The sequence below is a fragment of the Carassius auratus genome, chromosome 35 (assembly GCF_003368295.1).
Source record: "Carassius auratus strain Wakin chromosome 35, ASM336829v1, whole genome shotgun sequence".
Lineage (NCBI taxonomy): Eukaryota > Metazoa > Chordata > Actinopteri > Cypriniformes > Cyprinidae > Carassius > Carassius auratus.
The window spans coordinates 3,643,994-3,660,315 of record NC_039277.1 but is presented as its reverse complement, the minus strand read 5'-3'; the positions used below and the strand labels follow the sequence as shown (position 1 = coordinate 3,660,315).

The following is a 16,322-nucleotide window of genomic DNA, read 5'->3' as shown; positions in this document are numbered from 1 at the left end:
GAGCTGCACCCTCTATAGTACAGATGTGAATCTACATTTCCTTCAGCCTGTGGATTATTCATTATCCATTATTTGCCAAAAATAGAACGTTTTATTTTTTTTTTATAATAAAAGCAAGTCCAGGACAGATGAGGAAAAAGTAATGTAGCATAATGGTTTCCATAAGTTACGAAGTAACACAATTAGTTAATTTTTTTTTTTTTAGGGAGTAACACAATATTGTAATTCACTACTTTTAAAAGTAACTTTCCCCAACACTGGCCAAGAACCATTGTCTTAACAGGAAGAAGTTCATCTGAACCATATTTAATTTGACCAACAATGGTTGGTTTGTTAATTTTTTACAAAGTATTTAGGGGCAAGCGAATCTGAAATCAAATGGAATTCTGAAACCAAGCGGAATATTAACGTGTGCACAAGGATATCTCTTTTACTTTCTACCAAGTATTGGCAAACAAAACTCTCTCTCCTGAATACCAGAACCACAGGGAAATTAATAACTGGTTATTTTTTTATAATCATAAAAACATGTTAATTTCTATAAATGCACTCTATACATAATTGCTTCTGCATTTAGTGGCATTCACTAGTCACCGCAACTTGCAGTGAAGTATATAGTAAAAAAAAATAACATATTGAGGATGTTACATGACAAGACAAAGCAATACTGATATGATACACTTTCAAACTAAAGGTACTGAGATCTTTTAGAAAACTTCACTAACATCTTATGTTTTAAAATAATGAACTAAAATGTTACATTTACTATAGTTGCTTTTATTATAATTAGTCGTGATTGACAGTTATTAGAAATATGACTGAAGGTGATTTGAGGCACGCTTGTGAATTCTCGGCCAAACTCAATGCTTCAAAACTAAGGAGTGAGAGCTACTTGTGGAATGTCATTGTAATCTCTGACTACTGTCAGCTTTTCTACATTAGAGGTCTCGACGTTGCTGGAGGGAGTAAATTGTGACTGTCGGAAATTAAACTGAGATGTATTCCAGTAGTCTCCTTCCATGATGTAGCTCAGTTATTCATTGGAAAAATTAGTTGCCTAGCAAACTAATACAATACACAAATTTCACTCATTAGTCACTCTGCTGTACAGGTGCTGGTCATATAATTAGAATATCATCAAACAGTTGATTTCACTAATTCCATTCAAAAAGTGAAACTTGTACATTATATTCATTCATTACACACATACTGATATATTTCAAATGTTTATTTCTTTTAATTTTTATGTTTATATATCCCAAATTCAGTATCTCATAACCCTATTGGGTTTTTGTCGAGGGAGCCAAACAGAAAGCCAAACATCTGGGTTGGTCTACAAAAATACACTGCTGGACTCTATTTTTCAACTTTCCATTTAAAGAAATCAATTCCTGATGGATAAGATCATAATCTACCCTTAATTCTTATCCTTATCGAATATTACCTGTCCGTATTTTTGTGTTATTTAAAAAAAATATTTACTATAAGCCACTACAGTTATTCTGATTGTATCAAATTTTTTAAAGCATGAAACTGCTGGATTGGTCTGAGAGTGATATGTTTTTTCTTTTTTAAAACATATTCTTGGCATTGACCGAAAACCTTGTCTACTGAAGAGATGAACCTCAAACAATCTGGATGATATTAGCATCATTTACACACTCTTGGGCTGTTATATTTACTGTCACCTACGTAAACACGTCACTGGCTTTCCAGAGACCCTCTTTAATCACGAGAGTGTAAATTCTATTGACGTCAACTAAACACATGGTATTTTTCATGTTGTATTAAAATAGTCTTTACACAGCCTTGCAGCCTTGCCTGCATTTTCAGACCAGGAATGCTGTGGAATACATTTGTGAAGACAACATTATTTGTTCTAAATCATAACAACACCTGAAATATTCAAGGCTGAATTTGCTTGAAGTTTATAGTCAGCTTGAACTGTTTTCACAACCAATTTTAAATGAAGCAGTATTCAATGAGAGAAAAAAGTAGGATGTTAACTGAGTCTAAAGAGTGCAACAGTCAAGTTCTGAAAGTAAAAATGCCATTCGTTTTCTCCATAAGGAAACAGACTTTTTTTCAGTAATTTATAAACCTTTAAGGACAAACCTACTGTGATCTTAATTGATTGTACATGTTTTTGGTGGTATATACTTTTGCTGAAGCTAGTAGTTTTGTACAGAGTTTGTACAGAAAATTCCACCAATCAGACAGTAGCAGAAAGCAAATCGTGGTTCTGGTTCAGTTAAACTGTCCTCATCCGGATGAATAACTGTGGAATGAGGTGTGAACTTGTATTACCTGTTCCCATTCTCCAGGGATCCAGCGTGGTGGCAGACAGCGTCCTAGGCTGCAGCGAATACGGACTGGAGGTTTGTTTTGGTCAGAACAGAGGGCTGGTGGGAAGGTTTTGGTCAGGTCACTACTTTTACACAGAACAATGCGGTGCTTGAAGCCAGGGCCACACTTTGGGGTACACTATAAACAAAAACACAATAATATTAAAACTAAAAGACTGGCAGGCATTCTAGAGGATAGAGATACATGAAGAACACATCAAGTCACCTCAGACCAGTCCAGCGTCACCCACTGGGGCGGACAGGACTGATTGTTGCAGGACTCTTGTTCTATTGGCCGATGGGTCAGACAGTGGCTGTCCACCAGAGACTCCTCCTCAGCAGGTCCGATTTTACGGATACATAAAACAGTGCGTGTTCGGATGCCTCCATCACAGGTTTTCCCACATTCTGACCAGTCACCGATTAACCACCTGAAACACAAGTAAACGGAAAATGGAAATTGCCCTAAATATTCCAACAACAACCATAAGTTCTATGTTCTATGTATATTTCATCAAAATATATTTTAACATGTACGTATAGCATATAAAAAGTTTGGGGTAAGTGAGGTTTTAGGCTTTTTTTAAGAAATGTCAAATAAATGCTGTTCTTTTGATCTTTCTTTTCATCAAAGCAGAACAACAGTTTTCAAGTGATTATAAAAAAATTATTGAGCAGCAAATCGGCATATTAGAATAATTTCAGAAGGATTTTGTGACTAAGACTGATGCTGAAAATTCATATTTGCTTTACAGGAATAAATTAAATTTTTTTATATATTTAAATAGAAACCAGTTATTTTAAATTGTAATTAGATTTCACAATATTACAGTACATTTTTATTGTTTTTTTATTTTATTTTTAAATCAAATAAATGAATCCATGATGATCTTTCTGACCCAAAAATGTTTTCACAAAAAAGGAAATTCTCCATCCATAAATATTTATTACCAACCACAGAACTGTATTTGCTTTATTTCATCAAAATATATTTTCAGGACCTACCACATTTGAGGGTTGACCCCCCTTTTTAATACCATTAAAAACCATGCTGTGTTTTTATCACACTCGTAGCAGTGTGATAGGGCTGCATATCAGAACGGCTGTGAAATGGCAGTAGGTAATCACAGCATGCTGATATACAGGTACTGGTCATATAATTAGAATATCATCAAAAAGTTGATTTCACTAATTCCAGTCAAAAAGTGAAACTTGTTTATTATATTAATTGATTACACACAGACTGATATATTTCAAATGTTTATTTTTTTTATTTTGATGATTATAACTGAAAACTAAGGAAAATCCCCAATTCAGTATCTGAAATCTGGATTTTTGGCCAACTGAAAAGTATGAACATGAAAAGTATGAGCATGCACAGCACTCAATACTTAGTTGTGGCTCCTTTTGCCTGAATTACTGCAGCATGCGGCGTGGCATGGAGTTGATCAGTCTGTGGCGTTGCTCAGGTGTTATGAGAGCCCAGGTTGCTTTGATAGTGGCCTTCATCTCTTCTGCATTCTTGGGTCTGACATATCACATCTTCCTCTTCACAACAGATTTTCTATGGGGTTAAGGTCAGGTGTGTTTGCTGGCCAATTAAGAACAGGGATACCATGGTCCTTAAACCAGGTTCTGGTAGCTTTGGCACTGTTTGCAGGTGCTAAGTCCTGTTGGAAAATGAAATCTGCATCTCCATTAAGTTGGTCAGCAGCAGGAAGCATGAAGTGCTCTAAAACTTCCTGGTATACGGCTGCGTTGACCTTGGACCTCAGAAAACACAGTGGACAAACACCAGCAGATGACAGGCACCGCAAACCATCACTGACTGTGGAAACTTTACACTGGACCTCAGTCAATGTGTATCGTGTGCCTCTCTTCTCTTCCTCCAGACTCTGGGACCCTGATATCCAAAGAAAATGCATAATTTACTTTAATCAGAGAACATAACTTTGGACCACTCAGCAGCAGTCCAGTCCTTTAGCCCAGGCGAGTGGCTTGACACAAGGAATGCGACAGCTGAAACCCATGTCTTGCATACGTCTGTGGTAAGTGATTCTTGAAGCACTGACTCCAGCAGCAGTCCACTCTTTGTGAGTCTCCCCCACATTTTTGAATGGGTTTTGTTTCACAATCCTCTCCAGGGTGCAGTTATCTCTATTGCTTGTACACTTTTTTCTACCACATCTTTTCCTTCCCTTTGCCTCTCTATTAATGTGCTTGGACACAGAGCTCTGTGAACAGCTAACCTCTTTTGCAATGACCTTTTGTGTCTTCCCCTCCTTGTGTAAGTCAGCAGTCTTCCCCATGATTGTGTAGCCTACAGAACTAGACTGAGACCATTTTAAGGCCTTTGCAGGTGTTTTGAGTCAATTAGCTAATTAGAGTGTGGCACCAGGTGTCTTCAATATTGAACCTTTTCACAATATTCTAATTTTCTGAGATATTGAATTTGGGATTTTCCTTAGTTGTCAGTTAATCATCAAAACTAAAAGAAATAAACATTTGAAACATATCAGTCTGCAAGTAATCAATTAATGTAATGAAAAAGTTTCACTTTTTGAATGGAATTAGTGTAAGAAATCAACATTTTGATGATATTCTAATTACAGTTTTGTTCAAAATAATAGCAGTACAATGTGACTAACCAGAATAATCAAGGTTTTTAGTATATTTTTTATTGCTACGTGGCAAACAAGTTACCAGTAGGTTCAGTAGATTGTCAGAAAACAAACAAGACCCAGCATTCATGATATGCACGCTCTTAAGGCTGTGCAATTGGGCAATTAGTTGAAAGGGGTGTGTTCAAAAAAATAGCAGTGTCTACCTTTGACTGTACAAACTCAAAACTATTTTGTACAAACATTTTTTTTTTCTGGGATTTAGCAATCCTGTGAATCACTAAACTAATATTTAGTTGTATGACCACAGTTTTTTAAAACTGCTTGACATCTGTGTGGCATGGAGTCAACCAACTTGTGGCACCTCTCAGCTGTTATTCCACTCCATGATTCTTTAACAACATTCCACAATTCATTCACATTTCTTTGTTTTGCTTCAGAAACAGCATTTTTGATATCACCCCACAAGTTCTCAATTGGATTAAGGTCTGGAGATTGGGCTGGCCACTCCATAACATTAATTTTGTTGGTTTGGAACCAAGACTTTGCCCGTTTACTAGTGTGTTTTGGGTCATTGTCTTGTTGAAACAACCATTTCAAGGGCATGTCCTCTTCAGCATAGGGCAACATGACCTCTTCAAGTATTTTAACATATGCAAACTGATCCATGATCCCTGGTATGCGATAAATAGGCCCAACACCATAGTAGGAGAAACATGCCCATATCATGATGCTTGCACCTCCATGCTTCACTGTCTTCACTGTGTACTGTGGCTTGAATTCAGAGTTTGGGGGTCGTCTCACAAACTGCCTGTGGCCCTTGGACCCAAAAAGAACAATTTTACTCTCATCAGCCCACAAAATGTTCCTCCATTTCTCTTTAGGCCAGTTGATGTGTTCTTTGGCAAATTGTAACCTCTTCTGCACATGCCTTTTTTTTAACAGAGGGACTTTGCGGGGGATTCTTGAAAATAGATTAGCTTCACACAGACGTCTTCTAACTGTCACAGTACTTACAGGTAACTCCAGACTGTCTTTGATCATCCTGGAGGTGATCATTGGCTGAGCCTTTGCCATTCTGGTTATTCTTCTATCCATTTTGATGGTTGTCTTCCGTTTTCTTCCACGTCTCTCTGGTTTTGCTCTCCATTTTAAGGCATTGGAGATCATTTTAGCTGAACAGCCTATCATTTTTTGCACCTCTTTATAGGTTTTCCCCTCTCTAATCAACTTTTTAATCAAAGTACGCTGTTCTTCTGAACAATGTCTTGAACGACCCATTTCCTCAGCTTTCAAATGCATGTTCAACAAGTGTTGGCTTCATCCTTAAATAGGGGCCACCTGATTCACACCTGTTTCTTCACAAAATTGATGACCTCAGTGATTGAATGCCACACTGCTATTTTTTTGAACACACCCCTTTCAACTAATTCAACTAATTGCCCAATTGCACAGCCTTAAGAGCGTGCATATCATGAATGCTGGGTCTCATTTGTTTTCTGAGAATCTACTGAACCTACTGGTAACTTGTTTGCCACGTACAATAAAAAAATATACGAAAAACCTTGATTATTCTGGTTAGTCACATTGTACTGCTATTATTTTGAACAATACTGTATATGACCAGCACCTGTATAGCCATATCGCACTGCTACAAGTGTGGTGTTGCTTTTTCGACAGCACAAGAGTGTATATAAAAAGTTCCACATCTTTTGTGTGGAACTACTTCCTTCCACCACAGATTCAAATATCAGTTTGAAAGTTTAACAGCTGAGCTCAAGCCTCCATTACTAATTTGAAAACATCACTTTAGAACATTAATAATTAATTGCTTTACTTTAATTCATTGAAAGCATATTGTTATTAAAAGTTCACTGTATTGTATTATGTAGAGTTGAGTATTATATGTGAGAATTGGACTGAGTGTGATAACCTGCATCTGATACAGCACTCATTCTTCAGCTCAATTTCACATTCTCAATAAAACATTAGTTTGAATGTCCACTGAGGAAAGTTATATTTTTCTCACACTATCCTTTCATCTGTTAAGGGTGATTTCCAATGATGGCGCTACTCACTGCATTTGTTGACTGCATCTTACAAGGTGTTCCTTTTTTACAACCCTGCTTCAGTCTCTTTCAAGTATTTACTGCTGACTCATCTAATGGAGGAATAATATAACTAAAATCACCTTCACGAACACACACACCATTTCTCAGTACTAAAAACTATTATTAAATACTAGTATTATTTATATAAATAATCATTTATTGAATAATATTTAATAAACAACAGCTGCCATCAGAGAAGGTGCTAGGCAATTCATGCAAAAGTACAAAGGCAGCACTCAGCATTGAAGTTACAGAAAATATAACGTGAAGAGATTTGGCCCTCAGCCAAAACTATTTGCTTCAAAACAAATAGTAGATTAAACTGAAGAGACCAAAGATTGCCTGTTAGAATTACCCTAAACAAATTTTATCTCACGTTTAACCACTATAGACATCAGAGCCACCAGCAAGAAGATCTTGCTGAGGTGAAGCTGCTCTCGGTCGGTTCATGAGTGCTGAACGGCCGCTGACACCCTGCAGCTCACATCTCTGAAAAAGTTGAAGCAAATTTTCAAGTAGACGTTATCTTTATTAACAAACCCCATATCTGAAGTTTAAACAACTACATTCTCACCTAAACTACATTGCATGACACAAAAACTGTATTATTTATAAAATTATAGTGGATTTGGGCATCCGCCATGACACTTGCTGTGAGAAATACTGCAAGCGGAGTGATACAAACAGTGAAATGGTTGGAAAGCTGTTATAACTATAATATCATGGCGCTGAAAAAGCTTTCATCCAATCAGATTCAAGAACCAGTAAGAACTGTAGTATAAAATGATATATAATTAAAATAATTGTGTTAGTAGTAAAAAAAATATAAAAACAATAGTATATGGAGGACGCAAGATAATTTAATAATTATAATATGACCGTGTGGTGAACCTATGAACCTAACTCATATTTAAATAACTACCACTTGTGTTGTTGGACAAATAAAATGACAGAGAAAATAAAAACAGACATAAGATAATTTTTTAGTGCACAAAAATTCTAAGCAAATATAAAAAGCCCCCACTATAAGACTTTAAAGCAAAACATCTTTGTGTCCCTTTAAAAAATTGCTCTTGATTTTGTTTATTATTTATTGTAATGTACACCCATGGTTTTACGTTTCACGTAATAAAATCTGTCATTATCTTCAAAATCTTTAGAGAGATATTATCCCAAAATAGTCCCACAAAACAACAGGGTGTTCTCGAATGACCATTGTGACCCTTTCTGGGCCAGAGACTGCATTCCTCTGACATCAGTTGGAGATGGAAATAGATTTTACATGATGTTATTAGCGATGCCCATCTTGGGGTTCAGGTTCACTAAACCCTCCACTGGCAAGATGCAGAAGTGCAGAGGCCAAAACTATTTAATTCCTCCTTCCAATTTAAGACTTGCAGACACAAGTTAACTTTGCTCAGCTGCTCGCCCCATTGAAAATGAGTGCTAAGTGCATCTGGCCGCCGCACACACGCATACTCCACACGTTTATGGATATTGTCCCTTGAGGGTTCATAAAATCTGCAAGCCAATACAATTAAACGCAGGTGATCACTCATACTTTTTTTGGATGCCTTTAGGATTTTGGCACCAAAGTCCAAAATGAAAATAGGCAACATATTGTATGAAGAAATAAATCATGTTTCTTAGTTTTTAAGTTGTCTTCAAAGAGGCTCTTTATGGCTGGGGTGCTATGAAAACAAATTAAACATTACGGGTTGTGGCCCTTTGTGCTTTTTATTGCCAGGCAGCCATGTACTATTTTGATAAGGCTGATCAAAACAGAATAAAATGTCTGTATTTTTTCACCCTAGCCTGGCAAAGACAGCAAAACCTTGAGTATAAGCCACATGTTTAGGAAATTAGATACATTTTACTTCACAATTCAAGGAAAATTGTCAACAAAGAATTTATTTTGTATGAAATAAATAAATAAAGCCTGTACCCTTTCAATACTTCACTCGTACTGCGTCGAAGACGCTATGGGGGAAAAACTAATTTTTCCTCCTGAACTGAAGCCTTATTCAATCATACAGTTAAACTGCACATCCATCGGTTCGTGCAGTGTATAGAAACAAACCAATGGCTCGGCAGCAGTGCTGCACGAACCTATGGCAGCAAAGCCCGCCAAAGCCCACCAGAATGGGTGGGGCCTCTGGCTATATATTGGCCGCTTCAGCATAGGCATTCAGATTTCTACTCCTTTAGCGACGATGATTCTTTGCTGATCTCAGCTGAACTGCTTGCCACTGACTTGCCTCACACTGGAATGCGACTGCAGGTCCAGCTGCAGAACATTCGCTTCCCTGTGGCTATCCGGTGAGTGAGAGAAAAAAAACAAGTTTCTCAAAATGAGCCTTTTTCTACGCCGTTGTTGCAAATGCCGGCTCATCATTGTAGCTTGTGCAGAGCCCCTCTGCACGCTGATGATTGGCTCAACGAGTGTGTCACGTGCTTGGGGAAACACCACGCTGACAAGCGAGCACACATTGTGAGAATATGAATCTCGCCTCTTTCTTCGCTCCCAAATTGCTTTCTTCTCCGAGAGTGATCTCGCTCCTCACGCCCTCCCGTTTACTTCCTTTTGCGAGCCGGCAAGGAAAAAGGGGCAGAGGATTAAAGCGATAGGATGAGAGTGAGCTCACGCCGGCTCAGCCCCCGCGTTCCTCACTTTCTCCACCCAGAGGAGATTCCCCCATCCTCTTCATTTGTCATGACCAATATCCCTCTGCTGCCATGAGTGATTTAGTCTTGTTCGGAGGGACTGAAGAGGAACTGCTAGACGTCTCTAGACGTTTTGGATGCTGAGGAGCTGTCAGACTCGCCAGACCCCACCCACTCGACGACATCAGAGCTCAGCTGCACGAAACTCTGGATGGACGCCAAACTCATCTGCATTCTCTACAGGGCAGTGGATGAGCTGGGTCTAGAATGGTCTCCTTCGGAGGAGCCATCCTGTAGCTGTCTGGACGAGCGTTTCTGCCGGGGCACCAGCAAACCCCTCATCAGAGAGCCTCGCCGTTCTTCCAAGTCCATGATGAGCTAACTAAGTCGTGGCGTGTGCCCTACTTAGCACTCCGATCTCCCCCAGCGGCCTCTTTGGACCAGTGATGGAAGGGCTCGCAGAATGCTTCACTCAGGCACAGAAGTCGTCACAGGCAATGCAACACTTTCTGCCAAAATAAACTTTATCTGCTGCTGTCAGTCGCCCCAAGCAGGCGCCAATTCGACAGCCTCCAATGTAAGTGCAAGCTGCTGCTGCCGCTGCCCAGCCTGAGAAAGTCAAGCCTCGAAACCATTCTTGCTCAGCCACCAGATGGTTTTAGTTCCCTAAGCGCCAGGGACCACGCCCGAATATAGTGCTGGACCCCGTGCAGTCGCCGTCATCCTGATCTACAGGCAAGAAAGAGGAGGGGGCATCCTCCAAACTGCCCCATGTGTTCTGCCTCTTTCAGTTCCAGGTGTCAATGAAGTTGTGTTTGCTGCAAATGATGGGCCCAATCTAGCGTGAAATTAGGTTATGGGAATAATAAATCAAGGCTGCTCCCTACAGTTCGCACAACGACCCATGCACGTTCTGCGTGCCGAAGTGAAAAATCTGCTGGTGAAAGGATCTATAGAAGTCATTCCCCCAGCTTGTCTGGACTCAGGGTTTTACAGCCGATACTTCCTAGTTCACAGGAAGGAAGGTTGGCAGTGCCCCATCCTTGATCTAAGCCATCTGAACTGCGCCCTCATGAGACGGAGCTTCAGAATGATCACACTGAAACAAATCCTCTCACAAATATGCTCCGGGGATTGGTTCTTTTCACTGGATCTGAAAGACGCTTTCACATCCAAATTTGCCTTCGAGGGTGTGGCTTACCAGTACAGGGTCCTCCCCTTCAGGCTGTCTTTGGCTCCTCGCATGTTTACAAAGTGCATGGATGTGGCTCTCTCCCCTCTCAAGCAGAATGGACTCTGCTTTTTCAATTACCTCGAAGACTGGGTGGTTCTAGCTCAGTCAGAAAGGGAGGCATTGAGTTACAGAACCCTGCTACTCAGCCACCTGGAATGCCTGGGGCTCAGGGGGAATTTTGCCAAGAGTTCACTTTCTCCCAGCCAACGGATATTGTTTCTGGGAACAGTGCTCAACTCAGTGACAACAAGGGCAATGATGGTAAAGGAGCGCACCGTGGCTCTACAGCGACTTCCGGCCTCTTTCAAAATAGGTGCTTCTCACCCCCTAAAAATGTTCCAGAGTGGCAGCATCGCCAGTGCTGGGGCTCAGGCTGCTTCACATGAGCCCCCTCCGTGACCATGACCATGACAAGTGACAAGACATTTTGATAATTATTTGGCTTCTTTTACTTTGGCATCACACTGGATAGACCTGCTTATTGTGAAATATAATTAGTTCCGAACTCTGCCACTCATAACTCTATATCACACATTGCTAAAACTGTCCGATCCTGCAGATTTGCTTTATTCAACATGAAGAAGATCAAGCCCTTTCTTTCGGAACATGCTGCACAACTCCTTGTTCAAGCTCTTGTTCTGTCCAGGCTGGACTATTGCAATGCCCTCTTGGCTGGTCTTCCAGCCAATTCTATCAAACCTTTACAATTAATTCAGAACGCGGCAGCAAGATTAATTTTTAATTAGCCAAAAAGAATACACGTCACACCTCTGTTTATCAATTTGCACTGGCTTCCAATAGCTGCTCGCATAAAATTCAAGGCATTGATGTTTGCCTACAAAACTACCACTGGCTCTGCACCCATTTACCTAAATTTGTTACTTCAGACTTATGTGCCCTCTAGAAACTTGCGTTCTGCAAGTGAACGTCGCTTGATTGTGCCATCCCAAAGAAGCACAAAGTCACTTTTATGGACTTTTAAGTTAAATGTTCCCTTCTGGTGGAATGAACTCCCCAACTCAATCCGAGCAGCTGAGTCCTTAGCCATCTTCAAGAATCGGCTTAAAACCCATCTCTTCCATCTTTATTTGACCCTCTAACTTTAACACTCACTATTCTAATTCTATTCTTTAAAAAATCTAACTACCTTTCTAATCTTTTTGTATTCTATTTTCTTTTCATTTATTATGCAATTGTATATGTATGTGTGTGTGTGTATGTGCAAAGACCTCTAACTAGTTTGCACTTTTCTATTTTTTTCTTTTTCTTTTTTATTCTGTTTTCTTTTTCTTTATTATATTATTTAAAATCCCATGCTACGTGTACTGTGTTAACCTAACTGAGACTTGTTATAGCACTTATGTATCATTGCTTTTTTGTTGTTGTTTTTGATTGCTTCCACTGTCTTCATCTGTAAGTCGCTTTGGATAAAAGCGTCTGCTAAATGAATAAATGTAAATGTAATGTAAATATATATATCAACTAACTTCTGACTGGTTGAATCTGTGTCTTCCTGTGGACTTCAATGTGGACAGGATTGCTTGTCATCGGAAACTTGTAACATCTTCGGTTTCAGATATGATGTCAAGTGAAAACATCTAATTGTCATTCCCATAATGCCAAAAGTAATGATATATTAAAGTACAATTTTAAGTATGTATGATGATAGTTTTCATTATACTGAGTTTAATTGATATAAGTATAATAATAATAAAAAAAGATTATTCTTCAAATTCATTACAATGATTATTATAATTTTTGTATTTTTTATTATAGTAATTTGTATTATTAATTCAATTATAGTAATTGTAGTATTTTCTAATTCTAATCAGTATTTTTGCCTTGTTCCAGTAGAGGCAATAATTATAAACGGGCTATACTGTAATTGTTGCCTTGTTCCGGATATGAACAACAAATTTCAGTTATGAGATTCATGAGTGTTTTTTTTTTCTAATACACTTTAAATTTGCTATACTCACTCCGGAGGACAAGTCTCAGTGTTGCAAGGTCGCTGATTCCCTGGCGGTTTGCTGTCCGGGTCACAGTAGCTGTTTTGGACCACCGAACCATCGTCCAGTCTTTTACAAACCACCTCCTGCTTCTGTAAGCCTGCAAAAAAGACAATAAAACATTGCTTCATTCATCTGCCTCGTGCTTTCAGCTGTTTGAAGTGCTGCACAGCAAAGCGCTGTGTGGTTGGCGTCGATCCCTGAGGTAAAACTACTTCTTGGTACCTTCTCTAGGGGTCCACTTGCTGACGGACCACTCTGTGTCGATAGAGAATATTATTTCCCCTCAGTATTGTACTGTATCTAGGTGTGTAAATGCCTCGGTTGAACAGCACAGCACAGCAATGGCAGAGTAGAGCGCTACGCTATATACTCAGCACTAGGAGCCACTGGTGCAGGTGATCTTTGAGGCCCATAAGGAAAGACATTAGCCTCCAGTTAAGCTGGTTTATGCCAAGCTTGTCTAATGCACAAAGCCACCATGTGAGGTGGATCTAATAGCTGCCAATACGGCATTCTTGATTGGGTAACCTAAATAATGAAATACTCTGGTGAGAGCATGATGACCCCTTTCGAGAAAAGAGATTTGATTCGATGAAACCAAACTAGGGGGTAAATGTAATCTCAAGAAATCATTCCATGATGTTAGTCCGTTATCAGTGTTGTTGCACATAATGATCGAAATAAAAAGATGGCAACATTGAAATTTAATAGGAGTTTGCAGAAAAGCAAGAATCAAATCCAAGAAACTCTGTAGCGCTGTGAATCACGAATCTTTTTTATAGAATATTGCAGAATTTTTATGGCAGTTGTTTAAGCACTCCCTGTGTGGCTTGCCAACAGAACAGCCATGAATTATATTTATAACACACAATTAAAAAAAATGACATAAGTGTTGCTCTGGGGTATTTTAATATAAACTAAAATGTGTACAAATGAACTGAGCAACAGATAAGATTGAGTTCACTGAGCCTGGAGAAAATCCTCCATGGACTAGCTTGCGATGTTTGCATATTTTGGTGAATATAACAAGTATTTTCAATGTTTTTAATGGCCATACTTTAAAAAAGCAGAGAGGAAAACTATTTATTGTTGTAAGAAAGCCATTTATTTTGGGGGCAGCTTGAACAATCTGGTCATATTTGAGGTGTGGGCTCACATTTACATGTGGTTACAACATTCAGATGTTGAAATAAGCCTTTCTGCTCTCTGCATAACTTGTACATTAGCAGAACAAATTGATGGACCATATAGTCAAAACAGAGCTTTTTTTAAGATTTAAAAAAAATTACATAAAAGTACCATGAAAGTATCAAAATAGTCTAAACCAAAATTTTTAATAATTAAATAATTAGTCATAATGAATCATTCAAACTGGTTTTGTGAAACACCAGGATTTGCATGCATTTTAAAAGTGTTCATAAAATACTTGCAGGCTAAATTTTTTAACAGTAAGACATCCACATAAACTACAATGGAAATATTTAACTTATAAAATCCTTAATGCACATCAAAAAAGTAATGTGATTGGATAACTGGATAAGTAATCAAATACCATATCAAATGATAAATGCCTGAGCCAAAGTCCGTTATCAAAATTATTTTGTATATTAATCACCTCCCATATCTGTCTCACACTATTGTTCTCCCAAGCATTAAGCGTCGTGATTTATTACTTAGTAATACAGAGCCACAAGTATTCCCAGATGCAGCAACTTTCATTTTTAATATTAATAATTTGCATCAGTTTCCCAGGAAGTGACAATTTTGTTCACAAGAAACACATGGGATGGAAACAGCACTTTATTTACAAATGTTTTGTGTGATATTTTAATTTTGAGTACAAGTTAAATTCACAACTTAAGTTGGAAACATAGCTAATGATAAGTAGGTACAACAAACTTTCTTAGTAAGGATGTGAATGATTGATTGGTTTACCTCCTGCACATGTTGCAGAGCACTCAGACCAGGGCAGATGGTGCCAGGAGAAGCCCACTTCATTGTCCCCACTTCCTGTACGCTGGATCGGCACATTGAACTTGTAGTGGATGCCCAGGTTTTGTTCCTGTAGTAACACCTGAAACATAAAAATTGGATGGCAGGTTACTTTTCTGTTACTAATATAATGGGTCTACAGAAGAGTTCAGTGTCTACCTGGTTAGGTTTTGTTCCCAAATTGTTGGGTGGATCAAGGCTGGATGCACCAACCCGGCAACTGTCATTGAGTTGAATTGGATGTTCTCCAGGTATTATAGAACTCCAGACAAATACTGAGGTCTTAAAAATGTATGGAATGGAGCAATCAAATTATTAAGAATAGGATGTTTTTTGGATGAGCCCAACCTCAGTTCAGCCTCAACAAGCACATATTTAGCATATCACATCAGCTTTACTCCTGAATTACTTAGTTAGAGAGCTGTAATTGTGTGTGTGTTATAAATTGGAAAGCCATGTAAACCAGTGTGGGCCGCAATGGAATGGCTTGTGGTGCACTGGCCACTTGTACGTTTTCCAGCGGTGCTGCGACCAGGCCTGGTATTTCCAGCAATTTTGTCCAGGCGAAAGCCATTGTGGTTGTCGAGACGGGGCTTTTCGGAATGAACACACACGCGTGATAAAACATGTGCACATGAGCACTCTTATTTGGCCAGACAGAGGTTTTTAGTGCAAACATATATAACTGTTAACTCTGAAACCGCTAGCCAGAGTTCATGTGAGGTTTGTTCACAGATGTGGACTTTATTTAGAATGAGCCAAGCCATTTCAAATTGTGCATTCAGAACACGAGCCTGCTCTACAGTATAACTACTGTGACTTTACTATAAGACAACTTGATTATGTGAGATTTTATAGTCTGAAAATAAGTCAAAGGAAAGACTTGAATTACTAATTATTTTTGTCACTTTTACTGAAAGGAAAGTGAAGCAGTGAAAAGAAAAAACAGGTAGAAGATAGAGGAAGGGGCATATACACAAGTTAGATGCAAACATTGGTTTCCCACATCGGTGTAAGCAAAAAAAGCATGTAAATGACCTACCAGGTTTCATATCCAACAGATACTTTTAAAATACTAGTACAACTAACACTACTGTATTCTTTATAGTAAATAAAGATCGACTCACCATAACCACCAACTTTTCAGTGGTGGCCCCTAGAGCTTCCATTGACTCGGGTTCATCAGTCGGCCTCTTGTAGTGAAAGGCTGTTCCTGCAATGTCAAATTTGCGGGGCCAGTCGATGGTCCAGGCTCCGTTGATGTAATAGTCATCCCCCTCTGATTTCAAAGCTGTGAAAAGTGAGAGCTCCAGTTAATAACCCGATACGAGCGAGATGCTGCC

The 16,322-nt window shown here is 38.9% G+C and overlaps 1 protein-coding gene across 1 annotated transcript in view; it reads right to left on the bottom strand.

Annotated features, from left to right (window-relative positions):
- Positions 1-16,322, bottom strand: part of LOC113054050 (A disintegrin and metalloproteinase with thrombospondin motifs 6-like) — a 107,120-nt gene that overhangs the window by 11,129 nt on the left and 79,669 nt on the right. Inside the window, exons 20-24 of the mRNA XM_026219337.1 lie at positions 16,107-16,270; positions 14,923-15,061; positions 12,955-13,084; positions 2,572-2,776; positions 2,308-2,484 (exon numbers count right to left, since the gene is read on the bottom strand). Coding sequence (XP_026075122.1) covers positions 2,308-2,484; positions 2,572-2,776; positions 12,955-13,084; positions 14,923-15,061; positions 16,107-16,270 — 815 coding nt within the window. The remainder of the gene's footprint in view (positions 1-2,307; positions 2,485-2,571; positions 2,777-12,954; positions 13,085-14,922; positions 15,062-16,106; positions 16,271-16,322) is intronic.